The following is a 16,885-nucleotide window of genomic DNA, read 5'->3' on the forward strand; positions in this document are numbered from 1 at the left end:
TGTTTTCTTTTTTATTGTAGCAGCAGTATCTCTTTTCACTGCTGCACTGTGTAGATGGTTGAGTTGATGAAAATTAGATTTTAGCTCTGTGTCTACTTTGCCGTGGTTGGAGGGAGCCATTGTTGGTATTCTAACAACATTTTGCTTATAAGTTATTGATCTTGTGAGTTCAAATCTGGGAATCTTTCCAATGTTCGTGTCTGCAGCTACCCCGTACCACATGGTGACTACAGCACATATGATGTTTTTTTTAAAATTCAACAATAAGAAGTAAGATAACAATTCAATTATTTATTATTCAGCTCGTCTGCCCCCCAAAACAAAACAGATGTCAGCCCTGAGTACCCAATGACTTCACAATACTAAATATAACATAAATAAGAGTCATCTTGATATAGACGGAACTTTCGTACTTGCGATTTAAAAGTGTGAAAACCAGGTATCATACATTCCGTATGGATTTTCCACTCAATTCCCAAACTATCACACACAATTTGATAGCAGAAATATTTTTGTCAACACACATCAGCTATTGTTACGTGAACTGCGGCAAGGCTGTGCTTTCGGGTTTAGTGGGCCTCGTATTTTTGGGCGTTTGAAGGCAGCCAGGCAGAGTGGTGCTGATGTGTTGACGTATGGTGGGAGGTAGGAAGAGGCAGCTGCTGTTCATCTCCATGAGAGGAAGGCCACTCTGAGAGGATGAGTGGAGAGGGGCCTTTCAGAAGATCTCTGAGTCAGAGCGAGTGGGGAGGCATCAGGATATTATTAGGGAGGTGTGCCTGCTGCCCTGCTATTATAGCTGAAATAAATGGTTCTCCTGCTTTAGACTGAACATAACACCTGCCCAGTGTTGCTTCACCAGGTATTACATGTGAGCTGTAACGCAGATTTGATACTATCGAAGCCCTAATGACACTTTAGACATTTGTGAAAGAGACAAAGGTCGTCAGGATGAAGCCGCAAACATGGAATAAGTGTAGCTGCAAGGTGCCAGAGTGAAGGAAGGCGTTGACAAACACACACTCGAATCTTGATTTGGCATCGAATGCAGTTAATTCTATACACGCAGGCCTGCTTTATTATTCTCTCGAATTTCTTGGCTGACTGAGGCTCTACAAACTCAGTATTATCGCACGTGAAACAGCTACACTGCACTTAATCTCTAGTTTAAATGCACTTAAATAAGTGATTGAATGTACAGCGCGAGAAACCAAATGTCACTGATGAGCTACTTTTTTGAAGCTTTGTGTAAAACATAAAGGCAGAAACGAAAATGTTAATGAATTGTCTGAGGAGTAGAAGATCAGAGGAGCCAAACGAATTTCATATCACACCTAAAGACCTGGCATTTAATTAAAGTGGCCTGAAAAATGCCTGCTTGGTTGGCTGACAACAGTTTCTCTTGAAGCAAATTAAAGAAATCAATTACTGCTGTGTGAAAGTGTAACGCCAGCACACTGGAGCCCCACAGCGCCACAATGAGACACCAGGCCAGGGGGAAAGGCGAGAGGAGGAGGGTGCCTTCAATGTGCCACATCTGACTGGCTCAGCTACAGAGTTTATCACGTCAACCTGTTACAGGCAACAGAGCCTGAAAGGGCCCACGCGCTGGAATGAAGCTGCAAATCAGCCTAGCTGCCTCCACAAGCCTGAGCCTCCTCCACTCTGCTCCCAGCTCTTACTCATTCTCTCACCTTCATTCTCCCTCTCTCTGTGTCACACACATGCTACACATGGAGAGTTAGAGATATTTCAGTGTAATAATGGCCATTTACTACCTTCTGCATACTGTGAAGTTTGCTCATCGCTGCTGGCCCCTCTGAATATGAAAAGCATGTGTTTTATGGATTAGGAAAGTCTGTTAAATACATATAGGCTCACGAGCTACTTTGGTCCTGTTTAATATGGGGTTTGCTTCAAAATCACCTTAGTTCATCATGTCTCCGAGACAACAAGACCTGTCAAACTTTCCTTAGAGATTCTGCTGCAGATTTGTTGGGAATCTCTCTCTCCACTGCATCCCAAAGAATGCTCTACCGAATAGGGATCTGGTGAGTGCGGAGGTCATTTGAGCACAGCGATCACCAGTGACACTGTGTGTTATCCTGCTAGAGGCAGCCATCAGACGGTGGATGCACGGTGGTCATAAAAGGACGGACATGGTCAGCAACAATAGTCAGGCTAGCTGTGGCACTGAAACGATGCCCGGTTGGTATAAAGATAGATAAGATAACTCTTTATTGTCATTGCACAGTCATATATAGTAGAATGGTACAATGAAATTGGAAAACTGTCCTACGTCGGCACTCTATATAATACAACACGACACATCACAACGCAACACAAACAACACAACACAGTATATTAACTTAGTAATAAGAAAAATAAAGGGGCCCAGTGAGTGCCAAGAAAATATTGCCACACTACTACACCACCAACAACAGCCTGAACTTTTAATAAAAAGCAGGATGGATGCATGCTTTTGTGTTTTTGTGCCAAATTCTGACCCTACCATCTGAATTTTGCAGCAGAAATTTTAATTTATTAGATGAGGCAACACTTTTCCAATCTCCTATTGTCTAATTTTGTGTTTTTAGCTGACAGGCATCCCAGATAGCAAGGAAACATTGAAACACTGTTGAGTCAATATCAGGCTGTGTCATTGAATCAACGTTGAAGTGTGACGTTGACCTAACCTCAAATTGGACACCCTTTATAAAAAACAAAAACAAATGTCTCACGATGTATCATGTCAATATTATTATCCTAAAATAAGAAAGCATTGCATGTGATGTAACAGAGAAAAAAAATAAACAAAAAAGGTCAATAGGCATGTTTCGTTTGCTAAATACTTTATTAAAACACAGTTTTCTATTTACATTTATGTTTAACATAAATTTGTAATTTTTTACTCCGGGATGGGGATGCATGATGTGCGTCCTGCACCACCCAAACGATCTGGGGCGTACCGGAGCCATTTCTGCACTGCTTGTGCAAAGACAAACTCGGACATAGAGTTTGCCCCTAACTGCTGCGTCAGGCAATCTAGGACAAAAATACACACACACACACACACACACAAAAAGTGAATTAGAGCACATGAATAAGCTCATGTTATAGCACATGATAAATACTTTTTTGCCCCACTGTAACTGTCTTCAGCGGGGAGAAAGTATGTAAACTCCTAGGCTGATAAACATGAAAGTCACCAGGTGTAAATCTGCAAACTGCCGCATTTGATTCCCAAAGAGCTATGAGCGGAAAAAGTGATAAGTCTTAGCATGGTGTGCCGTGTATCCTTTAAAACAAAATAAACATGGGGTCCTTGGGCTGTACAAACTACAACCCGAGGACTAAACAAGCCAAAGACCAAAGACTCCATCTCCAGATTAACCGGACATGAAAGTCTTGTTATTAAGAAAGACAAAGTAATATAGCAAAAAAACGGTAAAACTTACCAAATATGCATTTGCAGAGCGCTGTATCTTTAAATGCCCTTTTTTGCTTTGTCTGGTCCTTGGTTTTTTTCCCTGCCCAGTTTAGTAACGAGGCCAGCTCGTTTGTAATGGCATAAGCCATTACACGGCGGACTCGCACCTCCAGTGTGGTCCCTCCAATCAAGGCAAGGCGTCTCACCTATAGACACATTTCAATAGATGGAATTAGCGTGTCTCATGTCTTAAATGTGTATGCAAGTGCTTGTGTGTTTAATCAACAGGCCGTTGTTATGTATTTAAATCACAGCTATTACACTTTATAGTTACAAAGTGTACATAAACTTTATATACTTACCATTGCCTTATTTGCCTCTATTGATTGAAGAGCTGCCTCTGCATTGTTTAGCTCCTCCATGTTGTGCAAGGGCAAATCCAGAGACAGTACCCCAGCATCTACCGAATCATTGCAGCCGGTATTGCGGATGGCTCTGACCTCATCACGCAGTTCGTTCACAGCTCTCATCAGGTCTGACAGCATAGTTAATATCTTTTGTGAGGTCGCATCTGTTTAAAAAAAACAAAAAAACAAAAAACAATTCTAGAAAGATTAATGGCTTAAGCAGTGAGAGGCAAAAAATTAATATATCCATAAGTGACGGTGTAACATTCTGCATTCAAGTATAAGTTGTTCTAACTCACATATATTTGATATTTGTATACGGTATGTAGCTTGCCATCACCAGTGCGTGAATTATGTGTGAATGGATGGATGAGTGAATGTGTAAAGCGCTTTGGGGTCCTTAGGGACTAGTTAAAGCGCTGTACAAATATAGGCCATTTACCATTTATACCATGTAAAATGTGAAATTCCAAGATTTTCGAACTTGCCTTGTAATAGTGGCCTCACAGAGTCTCTGGAATCTACAGAAAAACAAATCACAACAAGATGACATTCAGGAGTATAAACTGGTGTTTTGAAGATAAGAGTACAATGACATTGTGATTCAGCTTTAAAAGTATTTTAAAAGCATACTGTCTACAGGGAAGTCCTCGACATCAGACTCTGCATGCTGGGGAGATCGCAAAGCTGTGTCGGTTTGCGTGTTGTGCCGTGGTGGCGAAAGGTGCCGGAAGCTGGGTGGGGCATTATGATGCCTGCTGTCAGTGGGCTGGGGGGAAGACTGCGGAGTGGTGAGGGCTGTTTAGAAAAAGATAATTTTTTTTAATTATTTAAGAATACAGACAACTTGTCAAAAAAGTTTCCTTGTGTCACACACAGATATGTACAAAGACACTAGACAGTATTTTATTACCTGGTATTTTCACTCGAGGGGCCTGGGGAAACCGTTTTTTTGTGGGCTGCTCATCCTCTGAGTCACTATATGTGTACACGGGATTTGGTCTAAAGAAAAAAAGTTGAAAACGGTCATAGGTAATTATAAATGTGCGTTTGGAATATTTTTTCCTAAAGTTACAGTTTGATTTCTAACAACACACACATGAAACGGAGATGTGCAAGAAAGTACAGTATACAAGGAATTTTTGAAGTGCACAAGTGTACACGGCTTCGTGTTTTTAAAAAGTTTACAAGCTTCCACTTTTTTGGACTATATTATGTGGTGATATTGCAGTATGCAAGCACCACAGATAAGTATAAAAGACAAGATCATAAATTCTTAGCAATCACAGATATGTTTGTGAAATAAAAATTTTTTTACTTGCGCTTTCTTTTATGACTGGTCGGAGTTTCAGCTTCGGACTGAAGGTCAGACGTATCACAGTGTTCACTTAGATATTTCTGAAGACTGCGTTCTGCTTCGTGAAATGTGTCTGGAAGTACAAAACACAATGTATGGGCAGACATAAATTAGGACACGAAAAACTTGTTATTGTTGCAGTTATACAACACCAATCCAGTTGATACCCACCATGGCTTATTAGAAGTCGGACTGGTGCATAGGTGAGCCATGTTGCACCAGGATGAACTCTCCTCTTTACTGCGGCATGGATCCTGAATGTGTCTCGCGGAGGATATGGAGGCCATGACAATTTCTCCCCATTTATCCATGTACTAGGGACTATTTCTGTACCACCAGTGCTGAACTGCACAATGCACCAGTCTTTCATTTTTATCTTTTTTTTTTGGAGTCCTTTTTGCCCTGTCTAGTATAAACAGGAAACAGATAATTATAATATATTTTTCATAGTCACTACAAAACTTGATCTATTGACTGAACTAAATAATAAATAATAGCTTAAAATGTATATAGGCAACTATTACAAGCACACACGATAAAACAAACTTTTTTTTTTATTGACTATGCATGATTGGCAATGCAATGAAAGCTGTGTTGTCTGGACAAAGAAAATATTTGGCAGTAATATTATTGAGCTTTGTAATGCCAGGTCTGCTGTTCAGCTGCGACACTCTGTAGCATCCAATTCTGGATGACGGTAAGGGGTACTGAAAGTAAGACTCTTTGTGACAAAACTTTTGGAAAATAACAAATGTGTCACCATCTACTTTCACAATGTTGCGGATTAAAGCAATGTCATCGACTACCTGCACACAGTTGTCCCCATCCCCAACAGACAAGATGTACTTTTCTGTCACTACTTTCTTGTACTGCTCTGAATGGTGTATCGGAGCCACAAGTGGACCATCATAATGCTGATGCATTAACTTTTGTGCTTTTCTTTGTGGTGCTGGCTTCACATCCGGTTTTTCAGAAAGTCTTTTTACAATTTGTTGTAAAGGCAAGTGAGGCTTTCGCAAGAGATGTTTAATCTGGCCTAAGTAATTTTCATAGGGGAAAGCAGCAATGTTATCTAACGGGCCAAAGAGTCGATATTCTTCTGACAGGTGTGTCAGCTGGTGTACGTTGTATGTGATTTCATCCCTACCATACAATTCGCCGAAGTGAGAAACAAATGACACCAGGAATTCTTTGGCACAATCGACCATTTCATTAGACATAGAGGGGGATAACAGCAGATGCATTGCTACAGAAAACAACATAAAGTTATCATAGAACTCAACTGGAATGCTATTCCTAAGCACTACGGGTCCTGTGTACAACATAAAATTTTGCAACTCTGTTGCTTTCCATCTATCAATTTCAGACAATTCCCTTGGCTTGCGGTTAAACTCATTTGGTGTATAAGGTCGCAGAGCTTTCAACTTTTCTGAAATTTCACCTACTGTTCGACTGGACAGCCTTGTTGCAAGTACTTTGCCCTTTATCCACAAGTATATAAGTTTTCTTGTGACTCCAAGACAACATAGATGCATATAATCCAAGGGAAACATTGTTATCATCTTAACCATACCAGCTAAAGGAGACAATGTTTGATTCAAGTGGTGGTCTTCATCAATCATCAACTGAAAATCTGCATCCGTTCTAAGCTTTGCATTAACTTCTGGGTACGTCATTTTGTTCTTCCATTCACCTGCTTGAACACATTTATCACAACCAGAATAACCATTATGAGCCTTTATGTTTTTAATGAAAGCTCTTGCAGGTGCATCACACACAAATGAACATACTTTAACTGTTATCTGGCAGCTATTGTAGATAATGCCATACTTCAAAATGTGCATGAGGTCCTTCACAAATGGGTCCAAGAACTGAACTACACTTTTTGGCTTACCCAGACCACAGTAGAGACCAACAAGGAATGGTGATTTTGTGTAGTCAACATTTGCAATTGCAAGAATTGGCCAGAACTGAAGTTTACTGCTTTTGAAAAGGGGTAAACCATCTATATTAAACTGCAATTTTAAGTCGTTCAACTTGGCAGGCAAGATCAAGCATTTGAGTCGAGAGACCAACCCTTTAGCCAAACCAAAATGATGGTATTCCCCACCATCCATTTTTATTGTGTTTATTTGACCTTGCGTTCTGAGAACTGTCCTGGCATCTTTTGGTAGGTCTGGGTGAGATACACGCAAAATTCCCAAGAGTGCTGTTACTGCCACCAACGAGACTGAAAATGTAGAAGCCCAGTATCTTAAACTTGTTATTAAGAATTCAGTATTTGGCGCTTTGTCATCAGCTTCAGCATCACTATTATCAGAATCAAACGGTGGAGCATGGCAACCAAAGCTGTCAAAACTAAAGTCACAGTCATTATCCTTGTCGGGTGATACATAGGTCTCACATACTTCTGAAATCTGCTCATAGTGACTGGTAAATACTTGACTATCTATACCTGGGTGACAACAGTGGGACACACCAGACTCTTCTGCAACCTGCGGTCGCTTAACTTCGACTTGTGCATTGCTGTTTTGTTTGTGTTTTTCAGCAACCATCTCTTTAAAGTGCCTGAGTATATCGGACTCTGCTGCCTCAACCATTTTCCGTAATTTGCGCCTCCTTGACCAGCGTGATGTCATTGTCAGTGTATATCAGATTAAACAAATAGTGCTATATTTGGAAATAGCCAAAATAAGCAAATTGTTTAACACTAGGAATTTGAGGACGTGAGCTTCTTACTTATCGATGGGTGGATGGTAGTTACCAAATCAGATCTGTAAAAAAGAGGGGAAAAGGGAACAATGTCAATAAAGAGGGAAAACTAGATACAAAGACGGCTCAGAGAAGCTATTTTCTAAAACTCCGTTTTTTGCATTTACGTGTGGACGAGAAAAACAGAAAAAACGCAGCGTCAAAGGTGTGCGCCTTTTTTGATGTCACACTGTGCGCCACGTTATTGTTTCGGTGAAATGAATTTCTACAATACTGTTACTGTTAATTGTTCTCTCTGCAGTGTTTACATGCTTACATATACACACACAGTTACTGTCCGTCCACACATACAACTCGGTTCTGCTTCTATGCCCCATCTTTGTTTACCATTTCCCACCGAGGCCTCTAGACTTCTGATTGGCCAACATTTCTACACGGTTAGGAATATAGCGCCACCTGTTGCTTTGGCATGTTCCTAGCAGCGTTTTCCTTCATTTCTGCCTTTACGTGTGGACGGGATTATTTTTTAAAACGAAAACGGAAAATCTCAGTTTTCAAAAAGTTTTCAGCGTGGAACGTAAAGTCTGAATTGAGTGCGAATCGAAGCGGGTGCTCACCAATCATTAAAAGTAACAAAGTCATTGAACACATTTATACAGTACCTTTACGTTTATCAATCATATATCACAGATTTACAATTTTTTTGTAGTACTATGCTAAAAAGCAACTACAGAGTGAAAGTCTGGGTCAAGCGCCGAGGCGACGGCAAGAACAAAGGAACCCTCGAAGCGTTAAAGCTAGTTTTGTAACGGAAAAGTATGAAACGAAAATGTTTTCTTTGTTGATAGACTTTGTTCGCAGTGCAATTTATTTGTTGCCAGATTGTAAGATGAAAGTAGACACAATTTCGGGCTCCCACATTTTATCCGAAACTTGGGACCCGGTGTGGCCTTCTGCTGTTGTAGACCATTTGCTTTGAGGTTCAGAGATGCTCTCTCTTCTCATTTGGGCCTTAAAGTGGCACTACTGTTTGACCTGATGAAGAGTGGAATTATTCCATATTTTTCCTAAATTCTAAACAAAGAAGATGCTAGTTTTATCCCAATATTTCTCCAAGTTCTTTAAATCTTTTGCAAATAAACTGTGTTTATTTTTTTAAAGGCTCAGTAATTGTTGTTTACTCCAACAGTGAGTAGTAGTGTATTTACTGGGACTAATTCCAATTGTATTTGGTGCTCTAGTGGAAATCTGAAGCAGAAGGCCTGTGTGTGTGGGTTTGAGTCAAAGTAAGCTAAAGCGTGTGTGTTCATGATAATGAAAGAACATGTCAGCCTGTGCAGCTGTGTGACTCACTGATGTGGTTTTAATAGTTTTTGAAAAACAATGGAGCTCTGTGTCACAAAGGAATAAGCTAACAGGCTTTGGATACACAAACAACACTTGTTAATAGGGTCAGTTCACTATCACTGTTGGTCTTTCTGTGGGACTTGAAAATAACAACATTAATTGAATACTTCTAATTTTATGGTTTTAATTATCAACACACATCTCCTGAATTCAAGTTTTCACACCTTTTGTGTATATCCTTAAAAAACCTTTTTGCCTACTTGAACATTATGGAAAGACACTAAACAACGCAGACACACAACACTGCATTTGAACTGTTTAAAGCCAAAGTCATGTATATTAGATAAGTGAGGGGTATTTTTATTTTTGAGACTTCTACATCATCATGTTGTAAATGTACAACGTAATTGTGGGTGCTCCATACCAACTGTGCTGGAATATAATATAAATAGTAGTAAAAATTAGAATATATACAAAAATAAGAGACAGACGCACATTGGAGAACAAGCTGCAAAGTTCTTGGCAGTAGTGCAAAGACTTGATCTGAATAGAGTCCGTGTGTGAGTGGCCTGAGTGATGGGCGTTATTCAGATCATGGCTTAGATTGGTCAGATTGGTGAGGTGGGTGGGCAGGGGCGGGGCGTGGGGATAGTGCTTGTTAACAGACCGAATGGTCCAGGGGAAGAAGCTATTTGTGAGTCTGGAGGTGTGGGACCTGATTGACCTGAGGCGCTGAGTGGAAGGGTCAAACAGGTGGTGGGCGCCTTGTGAAGTCCCTTATGAGTTCTTTGGTTTTAAGGACGCTCAGCTTCAGATCTCTACCTCCACCCTGTACGCTCTCAGCTCCATCAGAGATGAGCCTAACCACGGTGGAGTCATCGGCATAATTGACGATGACAGTGGTTGGGTGGGTTGGTGTGGAGGCATGTGTGTACATGGCCTAAAGTAGGGGGCTGAGAATGCAGCTGAGAATGCAGCCCCCTACTGTGGGAATCTGATGCCAAATGACAGTGGGAGGGAGAGGTGGGGGCAGAGTCAGACTGATTGAGGCCGGTTGGTCTGATATAACAAATATAATTTAAAGTAAAAGTCATATGTAAATGAGTATTTAAAGAAAATTGTCAGAAGGTTCAATAAAAACTAAATTTTACAAAAATGTGAATTTCTGTAAAATGGTTCAGACTTCAAAGGGATAATCTAGGTCAGGGGTGGGCAACTCCAGGCCTCGAGGGCCGGTGTCCTGCAGGTTTTAGATCTCACCTTGGGTCAACACACCTGAATCACATGATTAGTTTGTTACCAGGCCTCTGGAGAACTTCAGGACATGTTGAGGAGCTAATTTAGCCATTTAAATCAGCTGTGTTGGTTCGAGGACACATCTAAAACCTGCAGGGACACCGGCCCTCGAGGCCTGGAGTTGCCCACCCCTGATCTAGGTAAACAAATTTCCTGATTAACTACAGTAAAGTACCAACAGCTGGGGTTACTGCCTCCTCTGATTAACTCAGGGACCACTGTTACCTTCACCCTCCACATCTTCTCTCTCTCCTCTCTCAGCTCTTGGTATTTCTCAAGCTGTCCGTGTCCTTTTTCCTGATGTTGCTATCATTCAGTATAGCTACATCGACCACTACAGCCTTCTTTGCTTGTCCACCACCACTATGTTCGGTTGGCTAGCCTTCACCTGGTTGTCCATATGTATCTGTTAGTCCCACAGGATGTTACCTCTGTCATTCTCAGGGTTCTGTACTTTGGATGAAACTGTTCGTGCACTGATGCCTTGGATTTTATCGCCACCTTTTGCACGTTCATCATCTCAGCAGGGTATCTGTCCCTAGGTGTCAAATCCCCAGATACTGAACTTCCCATTCAGCTGATTCTTCAGAACATGCCTTATTCTCTGGATAGAATTAAGTGGTTGCAGCTTTCCTAGTCACACATTTATTGCTCCCATTCACATCTGGGATTCCAAAGTGCTTTTAGCCATCGTCAGAATCTGGAATCTTGTCTTCTGGTAGTACAATACCCTGAGTTCTGACTACCTTTCCTCGCTTTGTTACCATCCAACTACACTTCTACAGTCAAAATGACATTCCAGTGTCACTGCTGTAGATCCTAGTGGTATATATCAGTGAATCAATGTTTCAGTTACTCCTGGCATAGAGCTTGATGTCATCCATGTAGCGGAGCTGGTTGACCTTTGCTCTATTCTGTCGCTTCCATGTTGTGCTAAGGCAGGTTTTTGGCCTGTAGTTGGATTGCAATGACCCCCTTCTGGGTCTGTGCTGTGCAGGCATCGGTTAGTCATTCTGGGTGCATCATCTATTAGCAGCTGGTTAAGTTCTGCTGCCAGGCACTCATGGAGTACATTCAATTTCTTTAACCACATGAGGACCTGGCACTGCCCAGCTCTTCATGTATGACACTTTCTTGTTGGGTTGCTAGATCCTGTTCAGGGAGGATGTTGTGGTCTGTTCTTAGATCCACTAGCCAATGAGCATTGCTGTTATGTGTTACACTCTTCTCCCATTTGCTCTTCCAGTGTTACGCCAACTCCAACCTTGGTGGGGATGGCCAACGTGTGCTCTACCTGCCACACAGAGGACACCTTGGATGGTTCAATGGGGAACATCTGGTTTATTCTACTGACTTCTGTTCTTCTTCAGGTGACTGGCCAAGGCTGTCTTTGAATGTGTGTGAATGTTAGATAGAAAGCATTTATGTAGAAATAACATAGACAAAAATCTCCCTGGTTTGGAGGGTACTGTTCTTTGTGGCCATTGCTCATCTTTTGGTTAAGCATCTCGAGGGATCACTGTTGGGATGGTGTAGATCCGCTGGTTGGTTCCAACGATGGTCAAAGTAGGGATTGTTCATAATGCTACATTTACATATTTCTGATTTTCAGAGCGTACTTTATGTAGTCTTGGTAAACATCCATGGAGCATCAAGGTTTCCTCAGGTTACACACGTCTGATGATATTCTATGGGCAAGAATTACAAAAGTATCCTGAGGTAGATTGAGCCTTAAAAAGTAATTTCCTTAAAATTGTGAAATTTGTCTGGATTTAAATAAAATGTGAATAAGTGTGATCATACTTGTATATCAGCAAATAAAAGGAAATATACAAAACTGCAATTTCAAAATACTTGCAAGGCATGAAAACAAGTCGAGATATTCATCGAGTTATTTCATCTAACTAAAAAAATGCTTGTGTTCCTTTTCAAATATTAGCATTTACATTTACATATTTGTTTAGACGCCCCTATTCTAACTCCTGCACATTCTGATGTGCGACTAAAGAGCCGTTGGTGACAACCTCTGCGTGCAACAAATAGAAAAAGAACATGTTTACTTAGCAGGCTGTCCATGAGAGCGAAAGGGGAATTATTAGTGAAGAGCAAGGCCGATATGCCGTAGATTCACAGCTGATAGATTTGGCTTACTGGTGACTTAAGAGATAATAATTACATGCTAGTGGCCTGTTGAAGGAAGCACCAATATATTATAGTAATACTTGTTGTCAGATTCCTGCTGTTCAATTTTCATACTGTATGGTATGTGTACTGTGTTATTCAGGCGGAAATGACTGCCACCCTCTCTAAATGTTAATCTCACTTTCATCAAATCAATGTCACCACACAAAACAGGAGCAGCATTCGCATACGCTTTGTCCAAATATTCATACGGGCACTCAAGGTCAGCATGTACACGTCAATTCAGTTTGACAAAGCGCTGACATGGACATTAGATAGTAGGGCTGGGTATCGTCACTGATTTCTAGAATCGATTCAATTCCGATTCACAAGGTCCCGAATCGATTCGATCCACGATTCGATTTAATTCGATTCGATTTAAATCTGGGAAATTTTGACAGTCAGAGATATAATTCAGATCAGGACATTTACATATTTTTGTATCTATAAAAAGGAAGCTGACACTCTCAAGACTTTATCCAAGGTGTGAGCATCACAGCAGATGCCTTTGTGTCAAAGTAGCTGAAGATAAAACACAGAAAAACATGAAGGTGGTTTTCCTGGCCTGGGATTTTATAAAAATATTCTGCAGTACATCAAAAACGAAAGAAAACCATTAATTAATGAACATTACCTCTGACGTTACAGTGGTTTTATTAGAGACACGGCTAAGCATTTTGCATTTTGAATAATTTTAAAAAGTTTCAATTTGTTCAGTATTGAACAGCAGAAATGAGGTTTTCTTTTCGGAAGAATGTAAAAGGGGAAAAAACAGCGGCTGACAGCGCTGTAAGCAACAGTAGACTTGTGCGTAACAAGCAAGCGAATAATGAAGAAAGCGTAACTGTTCGAGAGAGAGGGGGGGGGGGGAGAGGGGGAGGGAGAGAGGGAGAGAGAGAGAGCTGCGCATCGCAATGGAAGCAAAACAGTAAAAGAGTGAATTCATGACGATGTTTATGTGAAGCGTTTGGATCTTCTTTTGCTGCTGATTCGGTCAATATTGTTTGGAGAGAGATCAAACTAACAGCTTTAGAATCAGCGCATAAAGGGCGTGAACACAAAGCGCGGACCCGGATCAGCGAGCTGTCGGCTTTCAGCCCCGACTGTGAGAAAGGCGACATCTAACTGATTCTGATCCGCGGGTCGCGCTGTGTGTTTAAGTCTATGTGCAGAATCCCTGTACCTGCTCTCATTTACTGTTTGGTGGTTCTTGAAATTTTGTGAGATGTCACCAGAGATTCTGGCATTTCGGACAAAATAAATTTATATTAAAAAATCGATTCAGGATTTTAATGAATCGATTTTACGTTATCCAAGCCAGAATCGATTTTAATCGATGAATCGATTATAAAAACCCACCCCTATTAGATAGTTAATGGCAACCAAAAGGATACTGAATTTGAATGAAAATGGTTGAATTTTTATTATTATTATTGTGATTATTTTAAAAGGAGCGTTGAATGCGTCTTCACCTCGCTGTGAACCTCTGTGTCTGAGCCCTCTGCTGTCATTACATATTGACCTTACACAGCTACATTTAAAAAACATACGCACACACACGCACAAATACACATATAAACACACACCTTGCTCTGCCTTATTCAGTTTCAGCATGGCTGCCTGACAGGTGTGAAAGATTCCTCTCCTTGTAGCACCACGGTTATTATTCTGCTGCACCAGGAGCTGCCACCCCCCTTCACATCCAGTCCCTAAAATCTAGCCTGTTTTTCTGATAAGGCTGTTTCCATGAGAAACTACTGGAGGCTGCCAGCCTGATACGCAATGCTTCAGCACACATCACGACATGCCTAATACTGTGTACCGCAATATTAAAACTACCTACCTAATATAAGTCCTTGTAGTGGCCCCCCAGCTTTGGACTCTTGTTCAGTTGCTTTCAAAGGATGTTTGGTCTGATTGAGGTCTGGGGAATTTGGACACTGGGTGGACATTTGCACTTACCCCTTGTAGCTGGTGCATGACAAAGAAAAATGGAAGTGTCAAAACAACATGTTTAATGTTGGATTTATGGTCCCAGACTGGTATCTATTTGCTCTTTGGCCATGCAGAAGGAAGCATTAGTGGTATTATTGCAACCACAGCAGACATGCTAGCATGCGGTACTTCAAAAAAAAAACAAGAGTGCTGAGCCAGCGATTGTGTCGCCTTTCATAGATAAAATGCTTATTGGTTGACAAAGAAACAGGAAAGGAAGAAATAGTTCAGTTCACCACAAATACACCGAAGACGAAGAAGAAAAAAGAAAACAAAGGTCAAAAACGCACATGAAAAAGCAGAATAGCTGCAATGGAACATTTTCATTGTTTTTAACACTTAGTTTCACTTCCCTTCAAAGACCGTCTGTGTATATTTGCTTCGCTCGGCAGCAGGAGGAGCATTACACTGTACATGAGAGCTAAAAGCAGCTATTTTACTGATAAGCAAGGATTGGATATGACTGTGTAAACGACTTGTCAATCACAAGCCGTTATCCAGTAGTATACATTTGATATGGACCCCAATAAGCGACTGAGGCCATGAAGGGTTTAGCACAATGGTCAGGGCCAAGGGTCGTTTTCCCTCCTCTGTAACTGCAGCTATTGTCCCCTGACATCTGACCACACCGCATGCACATAATTTGCAAGAATGTAATGTCCTTATTGCTGCTTAGAGATGGTGGTGACTCTTAAAGCAGAGCCAACGGGAATCGACAAGTGATATCAATAAATCGGAACAGCTAAATTCTTATCAGTTCCCATCCCGGCTTCGGTTGTTGCTCGTTTCATCTCGTATGTACACATGAGTGCGTTTGTCTGCTGCTTATTTTACTGGTTCAAGTAAAATGCAATACATTTTAATATAAACATGCAGATGTCCACTATCAAATGCACAAAGTCTTGGTAAAGTGTTTAAATGTAAACATGGAAAAAGCATGTGTTGCATAGGCTTGTAGTTCAGGCTCTGAACTACGGAGATTATCAACTATTTCAGTTCCCCAATAAACAGTAAACAGGACAAATCTGATTAATATTCTCCATCGTCACTCCAATTAACAACGTTAATGTTATGTTGTATTAAAGTGCTGTATTTGTAGCTGAGTGAGAAACGTAACAACACAGTGGACCTCCACTGGGCTTTTTCCTGCAGTTTCAACTTTACGCTTGGACTTAATTTCACGTAACCTGATAATAAGCCATTCATGCATTACAAGTTTGTTTGCTCACCATTCAAAACACATCGATCTCGGCACGCTGGCATGAACTTGATGGTCTACTTCCAGTCACAGCAGGGAAAGAAACAGCTTGCCATTCAAACCCAAAAGTGAGCAGAATACAGATGCAGTTAAGAATTTATTTTCACTTATAAAAGAGAGCACTGGTTGAGTTTATGTATTTTATATGTGGAGCTCACTCCACTTTCATTAGCAATTCTGATTTAAAAGTCAACATTTTGTAGCACTTCGAGAATTTCAAATGTTTTAACAGATATCTTGTTTGTGAAACGAGTTGTTTACTTTTCAACCTGACAATTACAAGAAAATGCAGAGATCTAAACATCTCTGAGGGAATGGGTTTCATTTGTGCATGGAAATGAAAAAAATAACACAACTGCAAGCATTAGCTGCATGTGCATTCTAGTTAAATTATTGTCATGGGACCACACAACCGCACATTTTATACAATGGCACCATTATTTCTGAGCTGCAGAAAAAAATGCACATTAGCTGCAATATCTAATCTAATCCATCTACCCAATGTGTCTAATGATTTTGAGTCTGTGATAACATGTATAACATGTTGTTGAAGCATTTTTCTGCACCAAAAAATAGTTTGGGGATGATTTGTTTGTTTCTTATTTGATTCACGTCCATCTGATTGGGTGATATATCCTTATGCGCTGCATTTACAGCTCTGTGATGTTTTTTTTGTGTACAGAGTGAAATTGCTCAGAGTGACACATCCAATAAAATACAGCAGTGGTGTGAGACAGCATGTGGGAGTTTTTCCCTTCAGTTAAGTTGTCCTAAACCTAAAAAAACGAACCACGTTTTAATGCCGGAAGTCAAGCTGACTTTTAAGAATTTGGGGGTCGGGGTTATGGTGACATATTCAGGAATTTGTAATATGTACTTTTCATTATCTAAGATTTCCTAAG

The 16,885-nt window shown here is 40.7% G+C and overlaps 2 protein-coding genes across 16 annotated transcripts in view; one reads left to right on the top strand and one right to left on the bottom strand.

Annotated features, from left to right (window-relative positions):
• LOC309704599 (ectonucleotide pyrophosphatase/phosphodiesterase family member 7-like) overlaps positions 1 to 16,885 on the top strand; it is an 88,549-nt gene that overhangs the window by 63,071 nt on the left and 8,593 nt on the right. For 2 of the 3 annotated variants that reach the window (XM_082529843.1, XM_082529842.1), the window contains one exon: positions 11,796 to 11,919. The exons of the other annotated variant lie outside the window; for it this stretch is intronic. The gene's annotated coding sequence lies outside the window, so the exon portion shown is untranslated. The remainder of the gene's footprint in view (positions 1 to 11,795; positions 11,920 to 16,885) is intronic. 3 annotated transcript variants of the gene reach the window in all.
• LOC309704601 (uncharacterized protein) overlaps positions 2,609 to 16,885 on the bottom strand; it is a 92,059-nt gene continuing 77,782 nt past the window's right edge. For 8 of the 13 annotated variants that reach the window (XM_082529849.1, XM_082529855.1, XM_082529857.1 and 5 more), the window contains 8 exons: positions 5,366 to 5,600; positions 5,156 to 5,267; positions 4,751 to 4,839; positions 4,471 to 4,635; positions 4,326 to 4,358; positions 3,793 to 4,001; positions 3,459 to 3,636; positions 2,609 to 3,045 (listed from right to left, as the gene is read on the bottom strand). In XM_082529849.1, the coding sequence (XP_082385975.1) occupies positions 2,909 to 3,045; positions 3,459 to 3,636; positions 3,793 to 4,001; positions 4,326 to 4,358; positions 4,471 to 4,635; positions 4,751 to 4,839; positions 5,156 to 5,267; positions 5,366 to 5,564 (1,122 nt within the window). In that variant the 5' untranslated portion in view covers positions 5,565 to 5,600 and the 3' untranslated portion in view covers positions 2,609 to 2,908. Of the gene's footprint in view, positions 3,046 to 3,458; positions 3,637 to 3,792; positions 4,002 to 4,325; positions 4,359 to 4,470; positions 4,636 to 4,750; positions 4,840 to 5,155; positions 5,268 to 5,365; positions 5,601 to 7,933; positions 8,807 to 14,573; positions 15,282 to 15,954; positions 15,974 to 16,885 lie in introns of those variants that run through there. The other 5 variants (XM_082529861.1, XM_082529858.1, XM_082529853.1 and 2 more) reach the window with 4 other exon arrangements.

Source organism: Aulonocara stuartgranti (genome assembly GCF_965226115.1).
Source record: "Aulonocara stuartgranti genome assembly, chromosome: 4".
NCBI classification, from domain to species: domain Eukaryota; kingdom Metazoa; phylum Chordata; class Actinopteri; order Cichliformes; family Cichlidae; genus Aulonocara; species Aulonocara stuartgranti.